Raw genomic sequence first — 13,067 nt, 5'->3', positions numbered from 1 at the left:
TTTAAAATATATTTATAACTTTAACAACATACATATTAATTCGCAAAACTCACAGTATATATTGTAATATTGTATAGTATTTAAAGGTAAGCAAACAAGAATTCGGAGCATAATTTTAATGGAATAAAATGGAAATAAAAATTACGAGACTAGATGGAAGGGGAACATATATTAAAAATCAAACTAAATACCCAACTGGTATGAGTTCGGGTTATGAGCACTATGTAAAATACATTTGTTTACACATAACCATGTACATAGGTTTTCAGTTACACATACTCTATTTATGACAGATATGGAACCGTAATATTTTTATTTTACGTGTACGTGACAGGTTATGGGACAAAGAATTTATGACAGATACCGGACATGATATGTTTCCTGTTCCAAAATAGTTACGCATTGCTAATATACATGAAATAACCCAAACTAAAACCGAATTCATATCCTATTTAACATATGTAATCAAACTGTTAGAACTGTTTTGATTAGTTAAGAAAATAAAAATGTAACACCATTTAACTTTTGCAACTAAATTAGTTCGGATCTTAAAATATAATTATGCATTAACGCAACTGAATTTTTTGTTCATTACTCTAACTTTATAATATTTATATTATTACAAAGTTCACTAATACAACAAAATATTTTATATTTTTAAAATCTATATAACAATTTCTATAAAAATATTTCTACACGTACGTGGATCCAGATCTAATACACTAAAATATATATCATAAACAACAAAATAATCTATATTGAATTAAATTTTGTTAAAAAAAATTTAAAATATGAAACCCCGCACGTACGTGCGGGTCATGATCTAGTATTGCTTTAAAGAAGAAAAAAAAAATGTGCAACTGACTTGTTTTTCATCAAGTCCACCTCTTATGTAAATAGACAAAAATATATTTTGAAGGAACATAGTTAACAAAAGAGATCGCCTTTTGAAAGATGGAGAAGACAATTTTTTTTTGTCAAACAAGACTTGTATTTCATTCCATAAATTCCATAGGGGCAAAGTTTACAAAGTCTTCAAGCTTGGAAAAAAGTACAATAATCTACAAAGAAACGAAGCTAACAACATAGAGAGATAGATAGCTTTGATAAGTCATAGAGAATCGGAGACATAAGCAATCAAGCAACAAGCCACATGCGATCCCATGGTGTGTCATAGACACTTCCGCGACCAAGTCGGGGAATTTTGAAATAGTCACGATTGAGAGATCTTGATCTTGTGACGTTGAGAAAGTGTCCTTTGCCTAATGATTCGCCGGTACAAAACGCAATGAGGACGTTGGGACCAATGGTAGAATATCTTGGAAGATAAAGGTTTCTTCGGGTATGGGCATTGGCTCAAAATTCAGGAGAAACGGATATAAAGGTATGATCAAGCTTTGGTAATCACCGCTCCTTGGAGACGGAATCATAATGCCAATCTTCTTCAAACTTATACGTTCAAGAATAATATCCATGATGTTACGAATTAGCTCTTGTATGAAATCGGTAAGCAAATGAATCATAGATGAAAAGTTGAAGAAGTTTTGGTAACCACCGCTCCTTAGAGACGGGATCATAATGCCGTTCTTCTTCAATCTTTTAACTATATGAATAATAATCCTAGGTGATTCTAATGGCAGGGTTCTCAAATAATTCTTGTACCAACATATCAACAATGGTGGATTATGATTCAATTGATGTCCTTGATCAATTGGTTTCATGAATCGACGCAAATAATGGCTAAGCAAAGACAAAAAAAGGGTTTGGGCCAAACTTGGGCTTTTGAAGAAAATTGTTTGGATCACACCTTTTGACATTTTGGCTTAACAAAAGCATTGAAGTAATGGACATGGGCCAAGCTGGGAGAAGAGGTGGGCCGAAAGATATCATAATGGGCCTAAGCTGGAAAACAAACGGGCCAACATGTGATGGACCCAACACAAGTGAGGAGACCATCGATGCAATTAGGGTTTCACCGTTTTCCACTCTTCCTCTCATCGGACAAGGCGGCGGATAGGTTCTCCAGATCGGCAATGATGTAATCGCTTGCTCGGAGGTGATGTTTGAAAGCTCATAGGGAGATCTAGCCATGTCCTTTTTAAAATTCTGGAGGTTGGTTTCGCGAGGCCGACCCAACATAGTGAATTTAATGGATATAAATTCAGCTTTTATCACAGGGGCGGCCGGAGGAGAGGCTACGACGAAGGTGGAGGATGGGCCACAAAAAGGCGGTTGTTGCGGGTTAAATAGCTGAGAAGTGAGAGGATGCAGAGCTGACGAAAGGCACTTCGGGGAAATACCGGGAAGACATCAGGCTCAGAGGGAGGCAAAGAGATGACAAAAACAAATCCGGCAAGCCCAAACCTCTAGATCTGGGCGATCTTTGGATCAAAACGGGAGAAACGATCTTGGAAACAAGCAGGAAAAATCAGAGAATAAAGAGACGGAACTAAAGCTTGAAAAGAGAGTCCGACGCCGGCGAGCCAGAAGCACAAGAGTTTTTTTCTATGTTGGACGCAGCTAAACAACCGCTATATGGAGGATGTAGAACAAGTCATTCGGCTTTATCATCTGCAAGCAGATTGATGATCATAAAGACGGACTATAATTTGGCTGAGGAATGTGTGGATGCGATTACAAATTTTGTGAAAGATATTTTACCTGAAGATAATCAATTTTCAGGTTCATATTACGAGATTCAGAAGTTGGTTGCCGGTCTTGGTTTGCCATATCGATGATAAATGTATGCAAAGAAAATTGTATGATTTATTGGAAAGAAGACGAAAATCGGACTAGATGTCAATTTTGTCGTAAACCGAGCTATCAACAAACTGGCAGTCGGGTTCCTATTCCACATAAACGGATGTGGTATTTACCGTTAACAAAAAGGTTGAAGAGGTTATATCAATTAGAGCGTACAGGGGGTCCAATGAGATGGCATGCGGAACATAGATCAGATGGAGAGATTAAGCATCCTTCAGTTGCTGAAGCATGGAAACATTTTCAACGGTGTATCCGGATTTTGCGTATGAGCAACGGAACATGTACCTAGGATTATGTACAGATGGTTTCAATCCAGTTGGAAAGCATGGAAGACAATATTCATTGTCCCCAGTAATCGTAACACCTTACAACTTGCCGCCATCGTTATGCATGCATCGAGAGTTTCTGTTGCTTTCTATCTTTGTTCTCGGTCCATATCATCCAAAGAGATAACTTGATGTGCTCCTCCAGCCATTGATACATGAGTTGCAAATGTTATGGGATCATGGTGTAAACGCATATGATGTATCCACCCAGCAAAATTTCCAGATGCGTGCAATTATTATGTGGACTATTAGTAACTTCCCAGCTTATGGGATGCTATCTGGATGGAAAAGTCATGGAAAGTTATTGTGTATGTACTGTCAAGATAACACATATGCGTTCCAGTTAAGGCATGGATGTAAGACGAGTTGGTTTGATTGCCATAGACGATTTCTACCTGCTCATCATCCTTACCGGCGTACGAGAACATTTTTTAGAAAGAATAAGCAAGTGGTTAGAGTGTGTATATAGGCGAATTCCAATTAGGTCAATAATCTTTTGGTGGCCAAGGAAAATTTATTTGCAACCTCAACTAAATTAGAATCAGATCTTTTTTTTTTTTTGTCAACCACACATTAATTATTAAAAAACTCCTTGATTAGTTGCCCAATTAGGAGGAGTAGTGCTTACAAAAGTAACTTCTGAAAATAAAAGACGAGAACAACGGGCTAAGCAGTCTGCCTTAACATTACATAATTGAGAGATAAGGGAAAGCGAGAATAAGGGGAAGGAGACACGGAGCAGTCCAAAATCGTCTAGCTGATTGGAGAAAGCTGGCCATTCTTCAGGTGATTGGACCATCGAGACTAACTCTGAGCAATCTGTTTCAAACGCCTGACAATCGATCCTTCCTGAAAGGATATTCTTCATGGCCCAAATTAAAGCTTCCATCTTCGAGTGAAGGGGGGGGGGGGAGGGGCACCTCCGGAGGCACTTTGCACCTAGCAATATCGTTTGATCATTTTCTTGAAAACACCACCATCCTATACCCATAGTTGGATCCGAAGATTTCCAAGAACCGTCAATCCGGCATCTTAAAGATTGGATTGGGCTTTCCAAAATTTCCGTAAGTATTGTAGTTTCGATCGGTTCCAACTGAGCATCTTCCCACATTGATTTCTCACTCAAAGCGTGATTTAAGATATCTGTAGGTTCAGATTAAATACCTTTAAAAACCTTTTTATTCCTATCTTTCCATATAAACCACAATATCCAAGCAAAACAGTTGGTTCTTTCTCCTCCATCTGGAGGATGTGGTAACCTCCAATAAAGATAATCTAGATTTAAAAAATTCCGAGATTAGAGGAAAAATACCTGAACCCATAGATATTGTGGATAATTCCCATATTTTTTTTGAATGAAGACATTCAAATAAAGCATGATTTATCGTTTCCTCTGCCATCTCACACCTTTTACAGATAATATTACAACGAATTCCTCGATGAGCTAATTTTGAGGTAACTGCCAAGGATCTCGAAGCAATTTGCCATAAGAAGTGTTTTATTTTTGGTGGAGTTTTGATTTTCCATGCTTGTGCTTGTAATTTTCTAAATATATTTTCCAAAAATGATTTGTAAGTTCTATCTTGCCACCTTTCTCGAGTGATATGCTGAACTTATATCCAAGCTTCTACGCAGTATTTTCCACAAGGTAAAAGTGACTTAAGAATCACTAATTCCTTTATCCATCCAAACTATCATTAAGATGGGACGATAAAAACCTAATGGTACATATACAGATGGAGTTTCTGATTGGAAAGTAAGTTTTCATAATTTTTCGAACTTAAAAGATGTTCCCTCTTTCTTGTTTAGTTCTCTACAAAGTTTCTTGGATTTTTTTTACTTTCAAATGCTAACATGTTTTCTATGATTTGTAAATTGGTTCTAACATGGATAAAAAGTGATTTTTATGTGCATGTGTTCTTATATACATCCATGTGGTTCGATTTGGGTGGCTATATCTGGATGGTCAATAGTTTGTCAGAATTACACAAAACGATATTGGAAATTCTGTATTATTGTGTTATTCGGTGTTTCTGTGTTATCTTCTTTAACGGCTACACATACATATCTATAGGATTTAGAGTACATTAACTCTAATCTCATAATGCTAAACCTAACTTAAGCTCATATATAATATTTAATGGTTCATGGCCCATCTTATTCCTATTACCCCCTCCATCCCCTCAAGTTGGAGTTTATCTATCAAGAACACCCAACTTGTCGAAAAAAAAAAAAAAAAATTGAATTTGAAGCGCCTTCAGCTGCTTCGATCCTCACACCGGTCTGAGCGCATGCCACAGCTCTTTGATCTTCACAAATCTCTGAGCACCTTCCGCAGCTCTTTGATTTTCACAACATTAGCGGCTTTCTGCAGCTCTGATAACCTGAATAACTGTCTAAGCGCCTTCCGCAGCTCTGACGACTTTTAACAACTATCTAAACGTCCCACAGCTCTGACCTTAACAACACTCTGAGCCCTTTACGCAGCCCTGATAACTTTCACAATGGTCTGAGCACCTATCGTAGCTCTGATGACCGTACCATGTTAACCCCCCCCCCCCCCTCAAGTTGCAGTGTGTATATCAAGAACACCCAGGGAAACAAACAAATCTCTGATGACAATCCATATGATGTCTTCTCTGAGCCCTTTACGCAGCTCTGATGACTTTAACAATGGTCTGAGCACCTTTTGTAGTTGTGATGACCGTACCGTATCATAGTTCGAAATGTAACAAATTAAACGGTGATAAATAAAAATGTTTCAAATTATGATTGAATGTATAGTACATTTGTAGATAATTTTTTAAAATTTTAGCAAATTATAAACTATGTTTTTGAGTAAATATTTTCTTAGCCCACTTAAAAGAGTTTTTATAGCTTGGCCAGTGAAAATATGTATGCTTAATTTGGTGACTACTTGTATTTTGGTTATCATTGTTATACACTTTATCTCTTATACTAGATCATGACCTGTGCTATAGAGCACCTGATTAAATATTTTGTATGAATCAAATTGTATAATTTGTTTGAAGATATAAGTAATAATATTGTATAATAGTATAGTTTGCAATTGATGCCAAATAATAGTATATGATTTTTATTACTATTGTTTTTATCACTATTTGAATATAATGTTGTATTAGATTTACTTGGTATCAAAACATCATATTAAATGTGTTGATTTGTATAAAATTTATATGGTGTGTAATTTTTGTTGAGATAAAAGATTAAATTTATTTGTAAAAGAAGGTTGATATTTTGGGCCAAATTAGATTTATATTTGCATTGTGTCATAGTTTAATTGGTGGGTCCGATTGGATTGTTTAAAAGATAAATAGGCCCAATATAAGCTAGAGTGGTTCATATTTAATTATCTATAGAAAAAAAAAATCCGCCGAAAAAAAATAATAATAACAAAATCTAAAAATTGTCTGATTTTGAGAAGAATTTTTTGACGGTTGCGGCATCTGACAATGGTTTCAAATTGGCATGAATCTTCATCTTCGATTTCTGTTTATAATCATTTATATTCTAACATCTTCAAATCTGCATCTGACAATAGCATGCAAATTGGCAAACGAAGTGATAAAGATTGTTGTGAAAGGATCAAACATCTTAGATTTCTTCAAATCGTCAGAAGCAAGGAAATTTGAAATTCGAATCTAACGTAATCTAAAAATGATTATTTTCGTTGATCTTATACCAATTGATTCATTTTGTTCACAAATTGATTGGTGGAATAGGACATTGAATCCGAAAGATAAATCTAGAATTGATCTAATGTTATTTGTGATTTTCGTCTTCATTGTCTAAGCTGCTCTCTGCTTTGATTTTAAATCTCCAATGTTGCTTGATTTAGTTTTTGATATGGATAACGAATGGAAGAAGAGCTTGATGATATATGGAGCAAAGAGGAATATGTAAAACTACGAAGGGATTGTTGCCACAATGTAGAAAACATCTGAATTTGGTCCTCCTTATCTCTGAAAGCTAAGTACTATATTATTTCTTGCAGATCGAGAATCCATTAGTTCTATTTACATCACAATATTTTCGAGTAAGCTCAAATAAGTACAACTCTAATCTGATTACCACTTTATATGCAGGTTTGCTACTGCTATAGATATGGAATAAGTTTGAATCTTTCTAAGAAGGACTTACGGGTCATGAAGTATCAGGCGTCACTTACATCTATATTAATATGACTAGAAAGGTTAGCACCTGATTCATCATCCGTACTAAAGTACGGGTTAAAATTTATTTAGTACAAAATTTATATATTATATATTTCAGAATAAAAGTTTGATATATTATAGACTTATTGTAGTAAGTGAAAAATATTAATTGTTTTGTCTCTCCCGTTATATAATATTATACTTAATTATGGATAATATTTTTAAGATATGAAAACGGAAAATAATTTTATTTTTAAAAAATTAATAATGTTTGAAGAATGAGTTAATTTAAGTCAACAACCACAAAATCAGATTGCATATAATTCAGTTAGATCAAAAATCAAAATATCATAAATGAATCGCATTTAAAACATAGATTATTTTGAATTAATTAAGGAAGTTAGCTATTATTTTGAATTAATTTATAAAATTTCTTTTTCAATTTATAATTCTTTGGTTGTAGAAATAGAGATTTGTTTGAGCTAATTACGGAATTTAGCAATTATTCGCATAATCGAATATGTTATGAACATATTTTTGGTATATAATAATACCAAATTCAACACGTGCGTGAAGTCTATATTTTCATTTTAGAATCCCAACAAAAATATTGTGTGCACATTTTATCATTCATTATTTTCAAAATTGCTTGCCGAATCAAATTTTCAAATATCTAGAGGTGTCAAACCTTACAAACCTTATTTAACTCATCTCATCATATAATCTCAACATGTCATCTGTTACAAAGATTATAACTCTTTCTATCCTATAATACATTATGTTTAACCCGCTGTCTGCTATACATATTTTCAATATATCTGTTTAAAAAAATCAAATTAGGGTATTTATAATTAATATCTTAATCTATTAAATATTTATTATATTCTTTAAATATTAAACTAAAATATTTTTAAATATTCCCAATTAAATTATTTAAATTTTTTTATTGTAGTATATAAAATTATGAATTTCAAAAAAGAATTATATGAAATTAAATATAAATATTCAAATAGTTATTCGAATCATAACTTATTTCATCATATAATACATTATATTTAACCTACCGCCTATTATAAATATTTTAAATATATTTGTTTTAAAATATTAAATTAGAGTATATATAATTTTTAAATTTTTGATCTATTAAGTATTGATGATATTCTTTAAAAATATCAACTAAAAATATTTTTAAATGTTCCATATTAAAATATTTAAATTTTTTATTGTAGTAAATAAAATATAGTTTTCAAAAAATAAACGTATGAAATTGAATATAAATATTCAAATTCTGATCCGTTCCTCAATTCTGAATTTTTGACCTATTACATTTTTTTCATAGATTAAACAATTTATATTCGTTTTTAAAAATTCAAATCATGGCATATGCGAACAAATTTTAATTTTTTTTAATTATATTGATGATATGATGATTTATTGTTTCACAAAAAGAAAAACCATATAAAGATAAGAGGTGGAATATAATAATTAATAACAAATTAATATGGAAAGTTAGATATCAAATTTGATATATTCATTTTTATTGGTAATTTTTATTAAATTAATAATGTATTTTTGTTTTTATAATTTAATTAATTAAATTAAATATTTGACTTGTTTACCTTAATGAGATGAATTAATTTACTCTTTAAAATTTTATCTCCAATGCCATCCAAAATATTAGGTAAAATCTTTAAACTCGTTTGATCCATTGACCCGTTTGATTATGAATTGGTTAATATGAGTGACGTAGAATAAATATAATTATGATTAGACATTTGTAATGACATATTTTATAATTTCTTACAAAACTCAATGTTAAAACTTATAGATGTACTTCCGAAATAATAGTATAGGATCTAACACATATCAAAATATTTTGGATTGTGCACGGTAATTAATTATAACTATTCTATGCTGATTTCAAGAGTCTTTATATGACTTGTAATTAGTATATATATATATACTAGATAACAACCCGCACTATGTGCGGGATGAAGTGATTTAAGTAAAATTATTATCCGGGATCCAAGATCCGTTTGTGTAAAACGAAACATGTTACAATTTTTTTTTTTTTTATTCAAATTTGGGACTATTTCATATAAGAATATGTTTTACCCGTGAAATATTTGAACTTTGAATAAAGCTTCAACGTGATAAAAAAGTATTGACGAAATGTTACCATTTATGGCAATAAGTCTTTTCGTATGTTTTAAAGATTTCGAGATTTTGTAGTATAAAAATAATTTTTTTTTTAATAATTATAAGCAATCAAAAATTTAGCAAAGATGAGATTTGATAGTTTCCAAGCTAAGATTTTGTAGTGTTCCAAATCTAAGATTCTTAGATTATTAATGGATTATTTACGAAATGGTTATAATGTGGCCAAATTTTGGTTTATATACAAATGTGGTTATAATATTTTTCTTCGAAAAGTTAGAACTCCTCCAAAAAATAGGATTTTAAGTATTCGTAACATATATAGAAAGGAGATTATCTTATTTATTTAAGTACAAAATTTATGAAAGATGTAAAGATTTGTAGTTTTGAATTCGAGATTCTTGAACCAAATGTATATATTTTATCATTTAAATATAAACATAAATATAAATATAAATAAAAAGATTGTTTACCTATCCGCTAAAGAAAATTTATATAAATATATATAAAGAAAAGTATAAATATAAAAATATAGTAATATAAGATAAACAAAAAGTGTATGTTTTTAATTATTAATGGGATATATGGATGTATGAGACTAATAGCAAATTCTGTAAATACTCTAATAAATCTTGGGTAATTATCTAAATAGAAGCCAAATCATTATGAGAGCGACACATCAGCGTGACAATCTTGAACACATGATTGTAAAGTTTTTTTTTTTAAATGTTTCTCCATTAATATATAGGGGATATATATATATCATCGATATCTGTCGAGTTTCACAATAGAGTTCTTATAAGGCGTTTCTATCGCTGTATTAGTTTAGTGAAAATAGTTTAGATTTAATATACCGTTGGCTTTTTCACATACATAGTGAGTCCATGATAGATTTGCAATAAAACCATATGTAATCACATTGAGTCTTTGACAATCAATTCCACCACGTTAAAAGAAATCATCTCTACTCTTCCTTGTAGAAAAAAAACAACGGAGAAGTAGAAGAAGAAGATGAAAAATAATTAGAAAAATACAAAGAGAAACTGATTTTACAATTACCATTGGGAGTGTCATCAGCCCTAATACAAGTTTAAAGGGGGATGGTAATAAAAGAGGAAAAGAAGAATTTATATAGGTAATGTGTTATTATTTAATCTTCCGTTTCTATTAAATCTCCAGCTGCAAAGACAAAAAATAAATAATCAATAAGACCTCAAGTCTCTCCAAAACCATTAGAAATTGCATTCAAGATTCAATCTTATCATCAACACATAACAACATGCTTTTGAATCTAATTGTAACATTGTTGATTTATCTATAACCAAATTGTATATTACTATGCAAAAGAAAGATGTAGATTTTGAGCATGAGGATAAAGACGAAGAGGTTATTACCCGAGGTGTCATCTTTAGGATGGTTCTCAATGCACTTAAGTAAGTACTTGAAAGTCTCAACTTCACAAGGTATGGTTAACGCACCGCTGTGATCAAATCCATACTCTTCCTCAGCCTTCTCGAGCAAGACCTTGAACAAAGAATGGCTAAGAAAGTTTGTGGGTATGATAAATCTCCGGAGCTCGGGTCCAACATAAACCGCCAAATATCCTTTAGGGACATCAGGCGGTGACTCAGGGCTATGGCAAGTAGTTTCCTCGTCCGAGTCACAAGTCTTCAAATCCAATAGTCTCTTGTTGATAACCGGTGAAATGATAGCTGTGTGCTTTTTAGCTCCCAACTCGCCATCATCTGACTTTGAACCTATTGTGACAGTTTGCCATTTTTGAAGAATCTCCTTTAGTCTCACAATTTGCTTGATCCCGGTTAACTTTGCCGCGTTGTTTTCATCCATTTTCTCCTTTTTAAGGATATAATATATCTTCCCAGGCAAGCTGCATTATAAAATCATACAAACACTTGAATGAAATCAACGCAAGAAACATGCTAACAACTTTTGCTGTAGACCAAGTCAATTTCTCTAAACTAAATCAACTTTAGGTTCTTGCCGCTCATCTTTAGTATAGTTGGACAAAACAACTTCTACTTTTGCAATATATTTATGAACTAGGACCCACCTTCTGAATTAACAGAGCCAAAACCCTATTTGTCTTCAAATGTGATGAAAATATCCAAAACATTTATTTCATTAAAAAAAAAAATTCCAAAACATCTCCCATATATAATCAACATTTATTATGTAAAGTTGTTTAAAACCTGTTTCTATTTTTTGCAATAAACTTTATGAACTAGAACACACATTTAGGAAACAACAAGTCAACAAGGCCAAAACATATTTGTCTTTAGATTTGATGCAATCCAAAACATTTCCCATAATTATCGATGTCAACATATAGAGAGACAAACTTTTGCGTTAATTTGGTTTGATCTCAATAAACATGTACCCTGGAACACAATAACACAAAGGCCTGTGAAAAATAAGCTAAAAAAAAAAGAATTTTGTAACATCAACCACAAATGAATCTAAAAAACATCAAATCATCCTAAGTTTCTTATAATATTTTGCTCTAGTTTTCCAGCTATCTTAACATATTCTCTCATGCCAATTCACATCGAATTGTTAACAAGATGAATGCAAAATCAATTAATGATAATTCTTAACACTAATTACATACCAGAAGAGGAAACAGAAATGAAGCGCTCTTAGACACGAAGAGGAAACGCCATGCAAAAAAATGTTAGCAGCTCCGGAAGATTTTTCTTTTTGTTTTTTTAAAGATTTTTGGTTGGAAGATGACGAGAGAGATTTCAAGTAACAGAAACTAGCAAAACAAAATCAAAATTAAATTTCTAATTTTACAATAATTTTCTTATTTTGGATTTTGTAGTTTCGTTGTTTTTCTTTGCATAACCAAAACTTTTCTTGGCCATCCCGTCACTGTCGCATGTAACTGTTTCTAATTCTAGATTAAAGAAATTTTTTGAATGATCCGGTTACTCTTAATATATGTTCCATATAACTTTTTGTTAACAAAATTTCTATTAATCGGACGAAAATAACCCACCGAATTAGGGATAATTAAATTGCATCCCACGTGTTTGCAATCAGATTTTTCTTGGAATCTCATCGATATGGATTCATACAATTTAGGGATGCAAATCCAATATGCATAACTATTATAATAAAAAAAATTAATCAAAGCTATAGATGTGAATTTCGTACAACTTAAAAATATGCTTCAAAGACGAGTGATTAGGTGGACATCGTACGATGAAAATGATTGCTTTCTTCAACCGAACTATTAATATTAAGTTAAAATACATTTGAATCCATGGGTACAATGTTACTCTTTGAGACGGTTTACATCGAAAATTTATAGCGATAACCAACTCTCCATTTCTTGGCCGGCTTTTGATTTTACAACTTCACAACAATTTTCCTTCATTTACGATATATCATTGATTTATCCCATCCAATCACAACTGAAATTCTCAGTTTCTTAAAATTTCAAGAACTATGGAATCTCTTATTCTCTTTTATAAGCACTATTGTCTGTTGTGCCATAATGTTTATATCGTGGGACTTTTCTATTTTCGCATGGCTAACAAAATCAAGTGATAGTTTGATTGTCTAAAACCCACATATTTTTTGCTTTTTTTTTCCTCGTGTAATTTAAATATAGGTTCTTTGT

The 13,067-nt window shown here is 31.9% G+C and overlaps 1 protein-coding gene across 1 annotated transcript; it reads right to left on the bottom strand.

The window, feature by feature from the left end:
* Positions 1 to 10,313: 10,313 nt before the first annotated feature.
* LOC9313336 (auxin-responsive protein SAUR40) lies at positions 10,314 to 12,272 on the bottom strand. Its single transcript, XM_021024343.1, has 3 exons — positions 12,051 to 12,272; positions 10,816 to 11,309; positions 10,314 to 10,600 (listed from the first exon to the last, which is right to left on the bottom strand). The coding sequence occupies exons 2-3, from the start codon at positions 11,267 to 11,269 to the stop codon at positions 10,572 to 10,574; spliced, it is 483 nt and encodes a 160-aa protein (XP_020880002.1). The 5' UTR covers positions 11,270 to 11,309; positions 12,051 to 12,272; the 3' UTR covers positions 10,314 to 10,571.
* Between the last annotated feature and the right edge of the window lie 795 nt (positions 12,273 to 13,067).

Source organism: Arabidopsis lyrata (genome assembly GCF_000004255.2).
Source record: "Arabidopsis lyrata subsp. lyrata unplaced genomic scaffold ARALYscaffold_5, whole genome shotgun sequence".
Classification (NCBI taxonomy): domain Eukaryota; kingdom Viridiplantae; phylum Streptophyta; class Magnoliopsida; order Brassicales; family Brassicaceae; genus Arabidopsis; species Arabidopsis lyrata.
The sequence above is the reverse complement of the archived record's forward strand: the minus strand, read 5'-3'. Positions and strand labels throughout refer to the sequence as shown.